Raw genomic sequence first — 17,935 nt, 5'->3', positions numbered from 1 at the left:
TTATCGCTACAATACATTTTTTTTTCGCTGGTGTACGAGGCTGGCGGTACTGGTAGCGCTATCTGGTTACGGATTGCTACTACAAAAAACTTTACACAAGTTTGGAACTCAGCTTGGACGTCTGTCTGCGCTGATACTAAACAATAAGAAGCGATTAAACGTATTGAGCATATCAATGCAAATGCAAACCAGAAAAAATGGTATTTCGAAGCTAGTACGAACGATATCAACCAACATGCTTCTTATTTTGTATAATTAAGTAGGTATCTTTTTTTTTCGATCCTTGCACTGTGTTGACTAGATTCTTGCATATCAGCGGTGTCTCAAACATTAAGGGACGCAGTTCAATCGGTACGCGATCTCGCGGATCGACAATCACTTCTTCCAGCCGAAAAGTGTATAAATACAACTTCTATTCGGGATCGGCATACTTAATTGTGCGCAGACTTTCGTCCGAGCAAGATGGGTAAGTGTTTATCGCGGAAAAGGTGTGTCAAGTGTCCGTTGTGCATCAACTATAGTGCGAAGAAGAGTGTACAACTAACAAAACACACCCGATTGCGTATTTGAAGTTCATTGCCAAGGTAAACGTTTCCATTTGTGCCAGCAGAGAATCGGTGAATGATCAAGTGGATAGAATCAGGGATGCCTCTGTTTTTTTTTAAATTCACGTCTTGTCGGTTTCATACAAGGGCAACGTTAAATACAAACCATACAGCAACCCTAACGATTCATGCCAGATTGCCCAAAAGTGCTATGAAGAAATGTCGTAAAATGTTAACAGGCCTCAAAAGAAAAAGAAAAAGACTGTTTTTTGCTTCGGGTGCTGAATTAACGGTGAATGCTTTCAGATATAATCCGGTTGTAGACGAAACATACAAACGAATTTTTGCAAGGAAGTAACAAAGAATGCTTGAGCCAAGCAAGTGAAATTGGGACTTAGGATTGAAACATTTTGCTAACGATGTCTTTCAATTTTTTGTACCTTTGTTAATAATGTAATATCAAAACTTTTACTTAAAACGTATTTTGCTATAACTTTGAATAGAAAAAAGTAAATATATTTAATAATTGGAAAATGTTGTTTTAACGTTCATTTCATAACCATGGTCTATTGATTAGTTTAAAATTGGTAATAATTTGCTATCACAGTTCACAGTTAGTTATCTCCAATTGTAGTAATTGTCAGTGATTCTTGTTATTAATATTTTTTAGTTACTACAGTACAGAAATCCAAAAATTTTCAAATTTCAAATATAGTGTAAAAAACGCAACAATAAGTTTTGAAACCTAATGAACATTTTAACAACACAACTTTTCTACGACAACAAATAAGATTGTTGTTGTTTTTTATATGTACTGGGGTACATTCTGTGAAAACAAAGATCAAACCGTTTCATCACATGACAAACTTTTGTAGTTATTTTACCAAATAATGAATTACAATTATCATATGTTGCCGTATAGATGAACTGTAGAATATTTTTGTGACACGTTAGTTATCATTATTACTTGCCAGCAACGAACACCTGCAAGCATGTCATGCACAGAGGTAAAGTGTGAAAATCAATTGCCTTCTGTGCCACCCTTTATTTCCGTCTCACTTGAAGATTGGACAAAACTTCCTCATTTCACAGATCAACTAGCGCTTCCAGGCAGCCTTAGCCGCTTTAGTGTTCTGAAAGCAAAAAGCTCTTTTGAAAAGTTTGGTCAATGGTTTGCCGATAGAGTTCATTTTTAACTAATGTCATAGAGAAAAACAAGTTTTGGTAGTGGTAGTGGTAGGTTTTCGTCGACAAATTAAATGGAAGTGAATAAATTTGCTTCAGACTAACTACAGACAAATAAGTAAATTAAGAAAAAAATCACAAGGGTTGCATGCAAAGCCACGACCGCAAGGTTGACGTCGAACTACATAAGGTTGTTTGTTATATTACTTGTATTGAATATGTTTAAAATTTTGTGCAAAAGAGGAGTTGGAGTGCTACCGAATTTTAGTTTGCACATACATCACTGAACAGGAATGAAACAAACACTATACAACGCAATAAAAAGTTTCAACAGTCACAGTCAGGCTTGTAAACGGTCACCATTTTCATTTGATCTCGCTTCCTTAGCGTGCGTCAAAGTCGGCTTTCGCTCGTGAATGTTAAATAACCAAACCATCGCCGCTCAGCTCACAGAAAGAAAAGGATAGTCAAACGACACTCGCGTATCAAAGAGATGCACACTGTCAATCTTTTAGCGATGTTATTTCGGCCTTTTTCTGTCTACTTCGTTCATTTATGTTGAGAAATATTATTAAAAGATCAATGATATAAATAATTTCCAGAATACACGCACTCAACGTGCGTAATTCTCATTTCTAGAAAAAATGTCAAAATACGTTTGAGGAAAATAACGTCGTGATGGCGATCCTCATTTGACATTTTTGTTTAAGGATGTATTCAGACAGTGAGCCTTGGTAGCGTCAGAGGAAGAAGAAGACGATTATCGCAGTGAAAAGTGGTTCTACCGTGACCATTTCGAAGCCTGGTCACAGTGCAAAACAAAAAAAATATTGAATTTCCAATAATCTGTTTGTTGTCCTTATAAGGACAATTTTTATTCAATTTCATATCAGATATAATGTTGATCGCATTTGTGTTCTACCCGAATAGAGGTGGTTAAGGCATTTTTCTGGTAAAACAATTGAAAGATTTTCCAAAACGTTTGTGTGTTGTCAAAATACGGCAACTTTTCACTAGAGGAAGTGCCGGCTAATGTACCTACTGTTCGCAACTGCACGAAGGCAACCTTCACTAGAGGAAGTGCCGCTGTGCAAGTTGGCCCTGCCAATATCGCTGCTGATATCACTGCTGCTGCTAAGTAAGGACTGTTGTAGTCGCTGTAGTATGAGCAGTTTGAGGTTCTTATATAATATTATTACTAGGAATTACTAGGTCTATAATTCTGTCGACCGCGCTTGGGAAAGCAATCATATAGCGACCAATCAGAGGTCGAATTTTGCGTTTTGACAAGGCTTGACAATTTGCAATAGTACAATAGTTCGAATAATAAAAATACAATTTTCTGCATTTGGGAGGATTCCTAGTAGATTTTCCAATCGACTGTTTCATTGCTTTTAAAAGAGTAACAGCGCCACTCATGTGGATAGCATTTTGCAATTGTGTTACAAAACTATAAACCTCGTTATATTACAATACTGTTGTTTTTTTTTTCAATTATAAAAAGAACCAGGGCAGACGAAAACAAAAAACACCTGTTGCACGGTGTTTTTCATTTATGTGCAATACAAAGATCTGATTACGGAGGTGTGTAACTGGGTAGAAAATAGCGAAATAGAATTTTTTTCCAAAGTCCAATAAATATATTTCTGGGTATTGTAAACTATTCGAATTCTACGAATACATTTGATGCCGGGAATCAACATTTGTGACCTGGTGTTATTGCTATGCATTTATAATGGTTGCAAACAAATAAACTATGGAATGACAATTCATTATTATCTTTTCACGAACATCACAAGAGCACTGTACATAATTTAAATTCAATGCAGGTACACTACCGTCATTGCCATTCCTTTGTTTGCTTCTGAGTGTGACAGCTACATTTCTTCCCAAGACGGAAGCTCAAAACACCGGTAAACCGGCACGTATAGTATGCTACTTCAGCAATTGGGCAATCTACCGACCGGACGTAGGACGCTATACGATCGACGATATCCCTGGCGAGATGTGCACACATATTATTTATTCCTTCATCGGGGTCGACGACAGTAATTACAAGGTTTTAGTAATTGACCCGGAAGTGGATTTGGAGCAGAATGGCTTCAGAAATTTCACAAATTTAAAAGAAAAATATCCCAACGCAAAAATGATGATCGCCGTTGGAGGTTGGGCTGAAGGAGGCAAAAAATATTCGCAGATGGTTGCTGTAAAAGAGCGTCGAGCATCGTTTATTGCCAGCGTGGTTCAATTCATGAAAGTTTACAATTTTGATGGATTCGATTTGGATTGGGAATATCCTGGGGCTGCCGATCGTGGTGGAAGCTTCGGTGATAAAGACAAGTTTTTCTATTTTGTGGAAGAGCTACGGAGAGCCTTCGATAAAGAGGCTAAAGATTGGGAAATTACAATGGCCGTGCCCGTGGCTAATTTCAGGTTGCAGGAAGGATATCATATTCCAGAGTTATGTGAAAACTTAGATGCCATTCATTGTATGACGTATGACCTGCGCGGAAACTGGGCTGGTTTCGCGGATGTTCACAGCCCTTTGTATAAACGTCCACATGATCAGTGGGCATACGAAAAGTTAAACGTGGTAAGCATTTCAGTCTTATTGTACGTCCATTTTTTTATTAGTTACTGTAATCTGACTTTCACAAGAACGATGGAGTTCAACTTTGGGTCAATTATGGCTGTCCTCCGAGTAAACTCGTCATAGGCGTTCCATTCTATGGAAGGACATACACTCTCAGTGCAAGTACAACGAATCCTACTCTGGGGTCTTACATAAACAAAGAAGCTGGCGGAGGTGCTCCAGGACCTTACACTAATGCAACTGGTTTTTTAGCGTATTATGAGGTATTTCTTTTCCTAATAGAGTAATTTTATATACTAATTTCTCGAGTTTCAGATTTGTACCGAAGTTCAAGATGAAGAAAAGGGTTGGACAAAAAAATGGGACGAAGTTGGCCTTTGTCCATACACGTATAAGGGTACACAGTTTGTTGGTTATGAAGACGTCGAATCGCTTCAGCACAAAATGCGATGGATAAAAGAAAAAGGATATGCTGGTGCAATGACTTGGGCAATAGATATGGATGATTTTCATGGGTTATGTGGTCCTGAGAATGCATTGATGAAAGTTCTGTATGAAGGCATGAAAGGATATATTATTCCCGAATCTACCATTTCTACAACACCAAGGGTAAATTTTAACTCCCAGAAACATAACGAATTTTAACGCTTGCTTTTTGTAGCCGGAATGGAATCGCCCGCCGTCCACTCAACCAAGCACGGAAGATGGTCTACTTTCAGCAACTCCAAGTAGTACGACGCCACGTCCCATGAAATCAACCACAAGGACTACGACAAAGCAAACGAATACGCAACGAACAACGACTACACCTGTCCCGGTGACAGATGAGACAAATAATAAACCAGAACCAGCTCCAGTTCCTGCACCACCAGACTATGAGGAGCCAGCGGTGATCGAATGCTCAGATAACCAAGATTTCGTGCCATCAGATGACTGTACCAAATACTATCGATGTGTTCATGGACAATCGGTAGAATTCACTTGTAAGGAAGGTACTGTTTTCCACACAGAATTAAATGTTTGTGACTGGGTAGAAAACAGCAACCGTGCTGAATGTAGAGGAGAAGCGAAAACTGTTCATGATATTTTTTCCGACAACGCAAACGGAGATAGTAACACACAAGACTAATCGCCAGTATTCGCCAGTAATAGCGCTAAGAAACATGAGTTGTACGTTTAAAATTACGAAATGCAAAAAAGATCGCCATGAGCAAACACATAAATATGCCAAGAAGTTAATTCCGTCAGAATAATCGAGAACGCCGATTTATAAGTATACCAGCGATTTTTCTACATTTTTTGATTGAGCGAAACTATTTTGTTTGCAAGTATCTAAATCTTCTGATTTTGAAGGCTCTGTGATTATTGAGGATTGGTTCTTTGGCTCACACCAAGCTTAAATCTTATTTTCAACAAATAATTTTCTTACATCATAGTATGCACAATCAACAAAGGTGACTTTCCAACACTATTAAAGAGGCGTAACATATATGGTTGACATAGGCGTAGCCAGGGGGGGGGGCAGGGGGGCCGTTGCTCCCCCCTAAATGTTGACATTGGTGCAGAATTTTGTTTTTAATAACTCTAATAGCACAAAACGACATCTTTAGCCCATAGAAACATCTGTGTAAAGAATCAGCCAGATCAGAAATAATTGATTGAAATGCTTGCGCTATGTTGCGTGGATTTACACAGGTTTTTCAAATGATCCACCAAGGATATTGCAGCGGCAAAAGTACCAAGCAAATCCGCCTGCATCAACTAGCTTGGAGTATTGGATCCGAGCTGTGATAATTCCTTACCTTGATTCTTTTGTAAACTCACTGGAAACACGGTTCAATGAAGATAGTGCACCTGTCTACGCGTTATCCTTGCTGCATCCCGCAAACGTAATACGCATGTCGTTGGAAGAGTTCAAGCGCAAAACCGAAAATTTCGTAATTTTTTATGAAGTTGACAATTTTGTTTGAGAGGCGGAAGTTTTATATTAATATTGCAGCAGTATGAGAGCAGACTGTAAGAACTTGGAAGAGTTGGATTATATAGACCTGCTAGCTAAAGCCCGTTCTTTCTTCCCTGCGACTGAGAAAGCAGTTAAAACTTCACTGGCTCTACCATGGAAACATGCACGATTGAATGCTCGTTCAGCCCATTACGTCGGGTAAAAACCTGGCTGAGGTCAACAATATTTGAACAGCGGTTGAGTCTGCTTGCTGAGTGTTCATCGGCAGATGGTCAACAACAAACGTGAAAAGACACATGAACCGCTTCCGGAACGTTTGACGTTTGATGCCCGAAGATTTTATTGAGAATCTTGACTGTGTCTTCAATCTTCACGTCCTTGGGAAGCTTTGACAGGATGTAGTTGAGATAGCGGCTGTGCGAATGGGTGTCCAGCTTCCGGAGAAGTAAACGTACCTTCGCCGCATCATTCAGTTGGCCTGCATCGTTCTGGAAGAGGTCCTAAAAGCGGTTAAACAACAACGTCCGAATGTAACTCCGTTTTCTTCGTCGAAAACAAAGTCTATGATGTTTGAAGAGAGGGACTCCAAAATCTGCTCCGGGGTTTGATACTGACGCTGCTGCTGCTGGACCGCTATCCGCTGTAAACTTTGGGCCATCTTGTGAATCATATCTTGAATTCCCGGTTGCGGCTGCTGATCAACTCTATCTTCTGCCATGCTCGTGGATTCTTGAGATCCTCTTCGCCAAAATAATATGTCCAAAGGTTTAAATGACCTTAAGAATTTTTAGTAAAGAACATCTATTTATATTCGAGGTTGGACAAAGAAAAATCAAATCTTCAACTCTGATGTCAAGGACAACTTTTCACTGGTTGCCTTGATGTAACAATCACTAAAGACTAGTATTTATTTCTATTTTCCAAAACAGTCGCTAAAGTCGCTTTTTACGCGGGGGATACGTGCCGCGTTAATTCTGGAATTCGCGTAAATTTCGAAATCCGCGTAAATTCCGGAATCCACGTAAAAAAAGCCGCGTAAAAACAACCGCGTAAAAAGCGGCCTTAGTGTACCATTTTTTACTTCTAAAATTTTGAAGAGCTTCCCCCCCCCTATTTGAAATTCTGGCTACGCCCATGATGGTTGAGGTTTATTTGTTTTTGCAATTGAAGCGTATACTTCTTTGGAATTATTCTTACAGCATTAAGTGGGGTGATTGCTAACTTGCGAAGAGAATTTGTCGTACCAATTGAGTATTGTAACGATGTTGTCGAAGGACACTTATAACCTTTTATGACATTGCTTCTAAAGTTATAATAACTATAATAAACTATAATAATTGCGCATTTCAATGTCTTAGAATCAAAATTTACTTCGTTTCACAAAGCCAACTAATTTTTAACTAATATTTTTAATTAATCTCAATACCGTTGTGCAAGGCTTCTTCTGATACGCGGAGCTACTTTGGACTTCAGTTTTATTATGTTCTTTAGCAAAACTACCAATAATGTATTTTGTATTATGTTTGTGTTTGTATGGTATGAACCTACCGAAGAGCCAGTGGTGGGCACCGCTGACTGAAAATTCAGCGACGTTAATCGCTAATCCGCTAACATGAAAATTTAGCTCGATAATTCGCTAAACGCTAAACGCTAAACTTATATTAGCGGAACTTTCGCTAACCGCTAATCGCTAACTTATTAATACGTAGATTGTCATATGGATATGTTTATTACTCATAAAACCAAACGAAAATAATTTTTTTTGAGTGATATTTACAATAATGTAGAGAAAAACACTGGGAGCGAGAAATGTATGATAAGTAAATTCAAGTAAAATATATAGGTTGATTATCCTTGAGAAAGAAATATTCCTAACAATAATCCATCCCCTCTTTCGAACAGCAGCATTGACGCTGTGTTTGCAGTAGCTATATAAGTACGTTCGTCATTTCAATTCACTCATTCTGTATTCGAACGGCAAAGCAGACGGGTCTCTCTGGAACAGCAGCGGCGGTGGCATCCAACCCACCCATTCACTTCTCAAGCGGCAGCAGTAGCAAATCTTGTTCGCTTATAAAAGCGAACACAGACGCAATTTGCTCATTCGTGTTTCGAACGGCAAAGCAGACAGGTCTCTCTGGAACAGCAGCGGCGGTGGCATCCAACCCACCCATTCACTTCTCAAGCGGCAGCAGTAGCAAATCTTGTTCGCTTATAAAAGCGAACACAGACGCAATTTGCTCATTCGTGTTTCGAACGGCAAAGCAGACGGGTCTCTCTAAAACAGCAGAGGCGGTGGCATCCCAACCCACCCATTCATTTCTCAAGCAAATCTGTTACGAACAGCGGGTCTCTGGAACAGCAGCGGCGGTGGCATCCAACCCACTTATTCATTTCCAAGTAGCATTAGCAGCAAATCGGTCCCTCTCTGAAACATCTACCAACTATGGAGGACAATGTTTTCTTTGTTCACGGGCATGGCCCCGAAAATCACGACAATGGCGCAGATGGTACTAGAACCAAAACTACCAAAGGGTAGGTGTATTTTTTCTACTTTTTTTTTATTAGAAGAAGAAATAGGATCTGTAGTTGAGGCAGTATCCTGAAATTTAAGAACTCTGATTGTTGAGGCAGAGTAAATTCCACTAATTTATGTGCTCTGATTGTCGAGGCAGAGTAACTTGTATGAACAAAACTATAGTACTCTGATTGTCGGGGCAGAGTTACTAATGATGTGAATTTTATTTTCATAGGAAATTGAAAACCAATTCAAAATGCAGTTAACAGCTATCAGATGCGAAAAGGAGCAATTGATGCACGCTTCAGAAACATCAAATATCGGAAGCGATGTAAACGCCAGTCCGAGTACTGTTATAGTTCCCGAAAACGGGAATTTACTGGCTACAGTGAGCAACATGTCCCTCGGTTCGCTCAACATTCCAGAATGCAAACCGTCGGATGGGGAAAATGATGTTGATAAGAAAGCTTTTAAGCACTGGAAGGAAATACTCAAAGCGTCATTCAACTTGGTTAATGCAACTGATGAACAAGCCAAGATGGACATCTTTAAGATAAAAGCAGGATCTAAATTGTTAGAAGTGCTGCAAGGAACTTCGACTATAACAGATATGCCAGATGAAAGGACCAATCCATTTTCTAATGCAATCGCTCGGCTGGACCAATATTTCGGATCAAGGACGTATTTGATTGGACAACGTGGCAAGTTGGTAAACACAGTACAGCTCTCCGGAGAATCAAACATTTGTTTCGTCCGTCGAGTAGCTGCTGCGGCCAAAATGTGTGATTATAAAGGCGAAGAAATGGAGGCGATTACGCGCACGGTCGTCAAAGGAACCAACGACAGCCGCGTGCGTGTTCTGGCTCAAAGAAACTGGGTCAAAGAAGGTGATTTAAATTCTCTAATCGCAATGGTACATGATCGTGAAATGGAACTGGGAAATGAGGATGAATACCAAAAGCAAAATCGACAAAGCAGCCTAATAGCTACAGTACAGCAATCCAGGAATCGCGGAGCTTCCTTTCGACGTGGTATGGGGCCTAGATTTAGAGGCAATCAACGAGGAAGAGGAATGCCTTATCGGGGACCTGGCCAGTATCAATGCCCATTACGTAGCACGTGCTGGCGATGCGCTAGTATTTATCACGAACCATTTAATTGCCCTAATTTGGATAAAGTTTGCCATAATTGTAACCGCCGAGGCCATTTGGCTCGAATGTGCAAAGCCTCGTCCCGAACTGAAGTTAGTCACAAACGTTTACATGAGAAACCTGATGATGAAGAACCAAGGCCGAAAATTGCAGCAATTAAACAAAACGGCGAAGCAGACGGTCAACAGGTAGAAAATCTTGAGTTTCCTTATCTCATACTTGATTTCATGTATTAGTAATTAAATGATATTTTAATTAAATGATTATTATTGTTATAGATCGATTATTTTTTAAATAATATCACCATCTTTCTGCATTTTCCGAGAATTAGACTAGACAAAAAAAACCTAAAAGAAAAAATTGATTGAAAGTATTAAAATCTCGACAAACATTTCAAAAGGTCCTATCTGCTTTCATCGTTTTTCCGAAGCGTAATTTCATTTTGGTAATGGCTCAGCTTTGGTAACTCTCCCAAGTGTGGTTTTAGTTCAGAAGGCTAGAGTGATCCCTCCGCTATCAACTTGTGCAAATAACGTGCCGGAAAAGGTGTTTATTAAGTTGTGGTAATTGAATGAAAGTGATCGATCAAAAAATCTGTAAAAGCAGATAGGACCTTTTGAAATGTTTCTCTAGAAATAAGTAAATTATCTATACATGAATTCTCGGCAAAGGAAGTTGCAAGAAATCGATATGAGATAGGGTAGCTCAGATTAATGAAATTTCTGAAATTCCTTGACTGAGAATTTTAATTTGCAGATAACCAAAGAAATAAAGCAGAACATTATTCCGGCAGCAAACCTTGCAAGTACTATGGATATTTTAAATTTCCCTACGGAAGATGACGCCTTTGTCGTAACACAAATAGCTGGGATACGTGTCATCTTTTTTATTGATTCTGGGGCACAAGTTAACACACTCGCTAAGAAAGTATGGGACAAAATTATTCAGAAAAATCTGCACAGAATTTATTGCTCGATGTAACATACTCTTCGGATAAAAGCTTGCGTGCATATGCTTCTCAGGGAGATATCAACGTAATTGCCACCTTTTCTGCAGAACTGTACGTATCTAAAGAAAGACCGGTTTACATAGAAAAATTTTACGTTATTGAAGAGAATAGATCGTTACTAAGCTTCAGCACTGCGGCTCGTTATAGCCTACTTGATATAGGATTGAGAGTGCCAATAGGTGGATACGGCAGCACGTGGCAATGCGAGCTTGCGATGGTAAATGCGGTAGAAGTGACAAAGGAATTCCCTAAATTCAATGTTCCACCAGTGTTACTACACTACAACGAAGACATGCCCCCGGCCAGAAATGTATATACACATATTCCACCTGCTTACAGGAATTTAGTACAACAAAAACTTTCGGATCTTCTCTCCACTGGAATTATTGAGCGTGTTACGGAAGATATGGATAGGTCGTTCTGTTCTTCATTATTAGTGGTGCCAAAAGGAAAGAACGATATTCGTTTGGTTGTTGACTTAAGAGGTCCAAACAAAGGCATCCACAGAACCCCCTTTAGAATGCTTACTTTTGAATCCATTCTTATGGAGTTACACGGGGCGAAATGGTTCTCAACAATTGATTTGAAGAATCTATTCTTTCACATTGTTCTGGACGAAAGATGTCGACATTTGACTAATTCTTTCTCAAGTGATGCACTGTTCAGATGCCGTAGACTACCGTTCGGCTTATGCAATGCTCCAGACATACCATGCAGTCTGTGATTTTGGCTGGGTGCAAAGGAACTTGGATGACATTCTCGTATTTGGAAGATCTAAGGAAGAACATGATGCGAACCTAAAAGAGGTCATGATGCGACTAGAAGACCATAACGTCAAAATTAATGAAAATAAATGTTTGCTGAATAAAGAAAAAGTGACATTTTTGGGATTTCATTTGTCGGGAACCGGCTGGAGTGTAGAGGATGAGAAAATAAAAGCTATTCAGCATTTCCGAAGGCCAGAAACCCAAGATAAGTTAAAAGTTTTTTGGGTTTAATAAACTATATTGACAGGTTTATACCTCATCGGGCAGATAGAACTTGGCGGCTGAGAGAACTAGCTAGATCCGATAAATTTTATTGGTCTGAGGACCTAACCCGATCAGAAAGACAAAACAAAAATGTAACAGAAGCTGTTATTTTGTTATACAAAAAACCTTTCAGGTTGTGTTTCAAATTAGATCCCGTTAGGTGTTAAAATAACAGAAATTATAACAATAAATATTCTACTTATATCAAACCCATATCAAGTTTTGTTACTAACGTATCAGCTTTCTAACAAAATGAGATAGCATATGGAACAGTATAATAACAACCATTGTTATAAACTACAGGTTTTGATAGAGACGAAAAAAATGTGAGATTTGTCTCAAAACAACTTTGTTTCAGGATTTGTTTTCAAAACTCATTCAGATTATATTTCGATATCAAAAGCATATGGGAAAATACAAAATCGTATCAAATTATGTTATTTGTATCTCGTGTTGATAGAATTTTGTAATTTTTTTGTTATGCTCTTCTGATCGGGAAGCCAAGAATTCGAATATTTGAGAACCAGCGCCTGGACGCAGATCAAGACTTTAGGATATTATAGTCATTCGGATGAAACTGAGCTCTACGTAGATGCATCACCACATGGTTTGGGAGCTGTTTTAGTACACTTCAACAAGGATTCTAAGCCATAAGTTATTGCTTGTGCCTCTAAGGCATTATCTTCTGCAGAACAAAAATATCCACACACACAGAAAGAAGCCTTGGCTATGGTATGGGGAGTAGAGAGATTTTCTACTTACCTTATGAGTATAACCTTCGAATTCCGATGTGATGCAAAATCGAATGAATTTATTTTCGGAGGAATGCATAGAATTGGTAAAAGGGCCATTTCGCGAGCCGAAGCGTGGGCTCTTAGACTTCAGCCATATAATTTTTCTGTTGAGTGTGTTCCTGGAGATATGAATATAGCAGACGCACTTTCTAGATTAGTGGTCGATGTCCAACCAACCGAATCATTTGACGATTCTTCTGAAGAACATCTACTTTTTGCACTTGATGTTGGAAATATGAAGCTGAGCTGGAACGATATCGAGAAAGAAGCTGAGATCGACGAGGAACAAGCTGATGTGCTACATGCCTTAGAGACAGGATCATGGAACTCGCAGTTACGGCCTTACGAATGCCATGTCAAGCATTTGCGAATGTTGGGTGCTTTAATTTTTAAAGAAGACCGGTTAATATTGCCGTCGAAACTACGAACAAAAGCTGTCGGGTTGGCTCATCAAGGCCACGTTGGGGCAGCGTCAATGAAACGAATATTACGAAACCACTTCTGGTGGCCAAAAATGGGTGTATATGTTCAGAAATATGTTGACACATGCGAAACATGCTTAAGATTATCAAAAAAAAAAAAAACGCACCTCTTCCATTAATAACTAGAGAACTATCACAAGGACCTTGGGAGATCCTTCAGATTGTTTTTATACTGACAAAGATTTTGGCTACGGAGAATTCTTAGCTGTAGTGGACACTTACTCCAGATATATTCAAGTAATCGAGGTGAAAAACATCGATGCAGATACTACGAATGCCGCTCTGGCCAGTATATTCGATGTGTGGGGTTATCCATTAGTGATACAAAGTGATAATGGTCCTCCTTTTCAGAGCGATAATTTTGTCAAAACCTGGGAAAATAGGGGGATCAAAGTGCATCAGTCAATTCCACTCAGTGCTCAATCAAACGGAGCAGTAGAGAGACAAAACAGCGGAATTAAAAAGGTTTGGGTTCCGCAAAATTAGATAACATAAATTGGCGAACAGCATTAGAAAAATATGTACACGTTCATAATAAAATTCGCCCACTGTCTCGACTAGGAGTAACGCCCTTCGAATTGTTGGTAGGATGGAAGTTCCGGGGTACGTTCCCTAGTCTGTGGGGAAACAATTTGGCAGATTCAGTAGATCGTACTGACATAAGAGATCGAGATGCAGTAACTAAACTACAGAGCAAAATATATGCCGATATACAGAGAAGAGCTATACCTTCGGACATAAAAATAGGAGATACAGTGTTGATTGCACAGCAAAGAAACAAAAAATCTGATCCAGTATTTTCAAAGGAAAGATTCACTATAATTGCCAGAGAAGGAGCTAAAGTTGTTATCCAAAGCAATCGTGGCATTCAGTATTCACGCAATGTTCAAGATGTCAAGAAAGTCCCAGACGGACTAGAGCAGCCACCTGAAGAATACCAGACTGATCAGCAGGGAAAATCTTACGATTCAGATACTTCTTTTGATACCACCAGACCCACCATGGACTACCTGGAACTGTGTAACGAAGACCCGATTCATCGCCCGAAGCGATTATCTAAGAAGCCAAGCAGATTCAACGATATGGTATTATATTCTATCTTTGAGTAAAAACAGATTTAAAACAATTTTGATTATGCGAAAAAATTAAAAAAGAAATCAAAATAAATAAAAACAAATAAAAATTAATTCTGTTAATGAAGAAGAAAAGTAATAAGACTTTTGAAATAAATTAGAGTAGAGAACAGAGGTATTGTAGAGAAAAACACTGGGAGCGAGAAATGTATGATAAATAAATTCAATTAAAATATATAGGTTGATTATCCTTGAGAAGGAAATATTCCTAACAATAATCCATCCCCTCTTTCGAACAGCAGCATTGACGCAGCATCAAAAATTACGTTTGGCTCAGAAAATTACACATTTTCAACTGATACATAAAAATCAGAAAACCGTTTAAAACTTCTATTGATTTCTCAAACTGTCAAAAGTAAGTAAAGCCGTCAACTGAAGGAACAACTTTTTGATTATTTCTTATTTCGCAATAAATTCAATTCAAGTAATAATCATATGCTCAATAGTAATGCTGCCTGATCTTACCACAGTTTGTTTGCTTATGGCCGTATTCGATTTACTCATATGTATTGGCGGTTATTCACGAACTACATGGATTAAAAAAATGAATTACTTAACTGCGGAAGCAATGACAATCTTTTGATAAAATATAATTTAAAGAAAAAAAACATACATGCATATATATATATATATATATATATATATATATATATATATATATATATATATATATATATATATATATATATATATATATATATATATATATATATATATATATATATATATATATATATATATATATATATATATATATATATATATATATATATATATATATATTAGGGTGGGACAAAAAATAAATAATAGCTCCCATGTACTTTTCGTGTTCCTTATGGGTCCTTATGGGATATTTTCCTGGGAATAATTCTTCTGAAGACTGTAAGGCGCTACAAAATTTGTAGAAAAAGTTATTCACCTTAAACCAATCGAATGTCTGACGAACGGCTCAACATTGAATTTATCCAGCAACACTGCTGCAGCATGCTGCTGTTGCAAACTCAACAACGTGATGAGAAACAGTTTCGCGTAGAATTGAGCTTGAAAGCGTGATGTTTTGCTCATAGTATCTTCGGAGAAAATGCTTAGAATATCAATCCCTATATTTTGATAGTATTCGTTGTGTGATTCATACCCCTAAAAGTGAGAAAACAGCTTTCTAAACACCCCTACGTAGTGAAAAGCATGAAGGTATGATATTTTGCTCACGTTATCTTCATTATCGGAGAGCTTGCTTAAAATATTAACTATCAAGTTTTAATGTAGATTGATTACTCCCCCTAAAAGAGGAAAATAAGCTTTCTAAACACCCACGTCGTGTGACAACTTGCCAATTTATAGTTCATACCCAGGTGTCTTTCAGAAAGGAGTTTGGTAGATACATAGCTACAATTTGCGCAGATACATGGCCAGCAGGTCACTACGAACCAATGAGGTATACACAGGTGAGGAAGAAGAAGACATTCGTCTGTCCTAGTAGCGAAAAAAGGTAAACAGAGCAGGTGTTCGGATTGTGACGTAGATCTCGGTGAACAAGCAAATGCCATTTGAAACCAGGCATGTCCAAATCCACCACACCACTGCGTGTGTGTTTTAAGCGATGCCATGGAGGGTATTTTCATTGCCCTTCAGTGCTTATACAAAACGGAAACCCACAGTGTTCTAAATAAAACAGCCCTTCAGAAGCTTCGGCTAACACAGGCCTGAGTGTTCCCGACTTCGTGAGCCCTCGGGAGCCCGCTTGCTGACACGTGTTTTTTCAAACGCTTCATTTTTACAAAAGTAAATATGGAAAAAATATGCGATGACTACCGTCAAGCTATCCGACCAATGCTTGTGTGTTCCCCGAAACTGCAAGCCCTCGATTGCTTCATGTGCCGAAGTTAAAAAAGTTAAAAAACGAATGGCTCTTCGGTGTTTTGTCTGTAGCTAGCGACGGAGGGTAATACGAATAGCCTTGCGTGGTGTGTTTGTTAGCAGAATTATCAGTAATAAAAATTAAGCTTGAGCCAAAGATGTTTATATTTTCAACAGACAGCGGTTTGCAATCAACACGGGGAGCTCAAGAAAAACTTCGAAAACCTACCCTTTTCCAGTTGTTTCGGATCTTTCAGTGACCCACCTTGATGCCCGCTCAACCGACATCCCGTCCAAAGATCAATACTCTCTTTTTCAATAGACTTCATTTACAGTGGTTCGTAGTGACTTGCTGGCTATGTATCTGCACAAATTGTAGCTATGTATCTACCAAACTTCTTTCTGAAAGATACCTGGGTATGATCTATTAAATTGGCACCAGAACCCAAATTGTCATCCGACTTGGGTGTTTAGAAAGCTTATTTCCCTCTTTTAGGGGGAGTAATCAATCTACATTAAAACTTGGTAGTTAATATTTTAAGCAAGCTCTCCGATAATGAAGATAACGTGAGCTAAATATCATACCTTCAAGCTTAATCCTACACGAAAATGTTTTTCACTACGTAGGGGTGTTTAGAAAGCTGATTTCTCACCTTAGGAGTATGAATCACACAACGAATACTATCAAAATATAGGGATTGATATTCTAAGCATTTCTCCGAAGATACTATGAGCAAAAATCACGCTTTCAAGCTTAATTCTACGCGAAACTGTTTCTCATCACGTTGTTGAGTTTGCAACAACAGCATGCTGCAGCAGTGTTGCTGGAAAAATTCAATGTTGAGCCGTTCGTCAGACATTCGATCAGTTTAAGGTGAATAACTTTTTCTACAAATTTTGTAGCGCCTTACAGTCTTCAGAAGAATTATTCCCAGGAAAATTTCCTACAAATATCATGTCATGGTATATTTTTAGGAGCCAACTGGAAATTTCTAGAGGATAAGTTTTGAAAAAGTGGATTTTCCCATATAAAATCGTATGGAAACGTTAAAAATCGGGCGCAAATCGGGCGTTCCACCGATCGATCTGAAAAGTTACACAGTTGTTACAGGACCCATAAGGAACACGAATAGTGCATGGGAGCGAAAAAATTACACCAACAATTTTTTTTCCATACAACTGTGTCCCAGTCCATATATATATATATATATATATATATATATATATATATATATATATATATATATATATATATATATATATATATATATATATATGTATATATAAATAAATATATATGTATATATATATATATATATATATATATATATATATATATATATATATATATATATATATATATATATATATATATATATATATATATAAATATTTTTTTTTTTTTTTTTTTTTGTTTCAGGTGGAGGGGAAATTTGCATCCAAACCCCTGAGGTGACCAACCTCAGGGAGTGTGGGGTTGGTTTGAATCAGTGACCGGACCCACTAAAACCCCTCCAGTCTCCAGCCCATAATACTCCCCGGGACCACCGCTAGGTATTGCTTCGGGGAGCGGCTTTTGTGCTCTGTGCACCCTCTTGGTTCTATAGATCTCTTTGCTAACTTAGCTAACTAACCTGGAGACTGGCCGTTAGCTAACACTGGCGTGTCGGTGGT

The 17,935-nt window shown here is 38.3% G+C and overlaps 1 protein-coding gene across 1 annotated transcript; it reads left to right on the top strand.

The window, feature by feature from the left end:
• Window positions 1-280: 280 nt before the first annotated feature.
• On the top strand, window positions 281-5,724 carry LOC129718761 (endochitinase-like). Its single transcript, XM_055669809.1, has 5 exons — window positions 281-466; window positions 3,560-4,323; window positions 4,389-4,586; window positions 4,639-4,932; window positions 4,985-5,724. The coding sequence occupies exons 1-5, from the start codon at window positions 463-465 to the stop codon at window positions 5,450-5,452; spliced, it is 1,728 nt and encodes a 575-aa protein (XP_055525784.1). The 5' UTR covers window positions 281-462; the 3' UTR covers window positions 5,453-5,724.
• The last annotated feature ends 12,211 nt before the right edge of the window (window positions 5,725-17,935 follow it).

Source organism: Wyeomyia smithii, chromosome 1, assembly GCF_029784165.1.
Source record: "Wyeomyia smithii strain HCP4-BCI-WySm-NY-G18 chromosome 1, ASM2978416v1, whole genome shotgun sequence".
Classification (NCBI taxonomy): Eukaryota; Metazoa; Arthropoda; class Insecta; order Diptera; family Culicidae; genus Wyeomyia; species Wyeomyia smithii.
This window is presented reverse-complemented; position numbering and strand designations above follow the sequence as displayed.

Coding starts and splice junctions, on each gene's coding strand:
- LOC129718761 (XM_055669809.1), top strand. Junction 4,324..4,388: donor CATACGAAAAGTTAAACGTG/GTAAGCATTTCA, acceptor GACTTTCACAAG/AACGATGGAGTTCAACTTTG. Junction 4,587..4,638: donor GTTTTTTAGCGTATTATGAG/GTATTTCTTTTC, acceptor CTCGAGTTTCAG/ATTTGTACCGAAGTTCAAGA.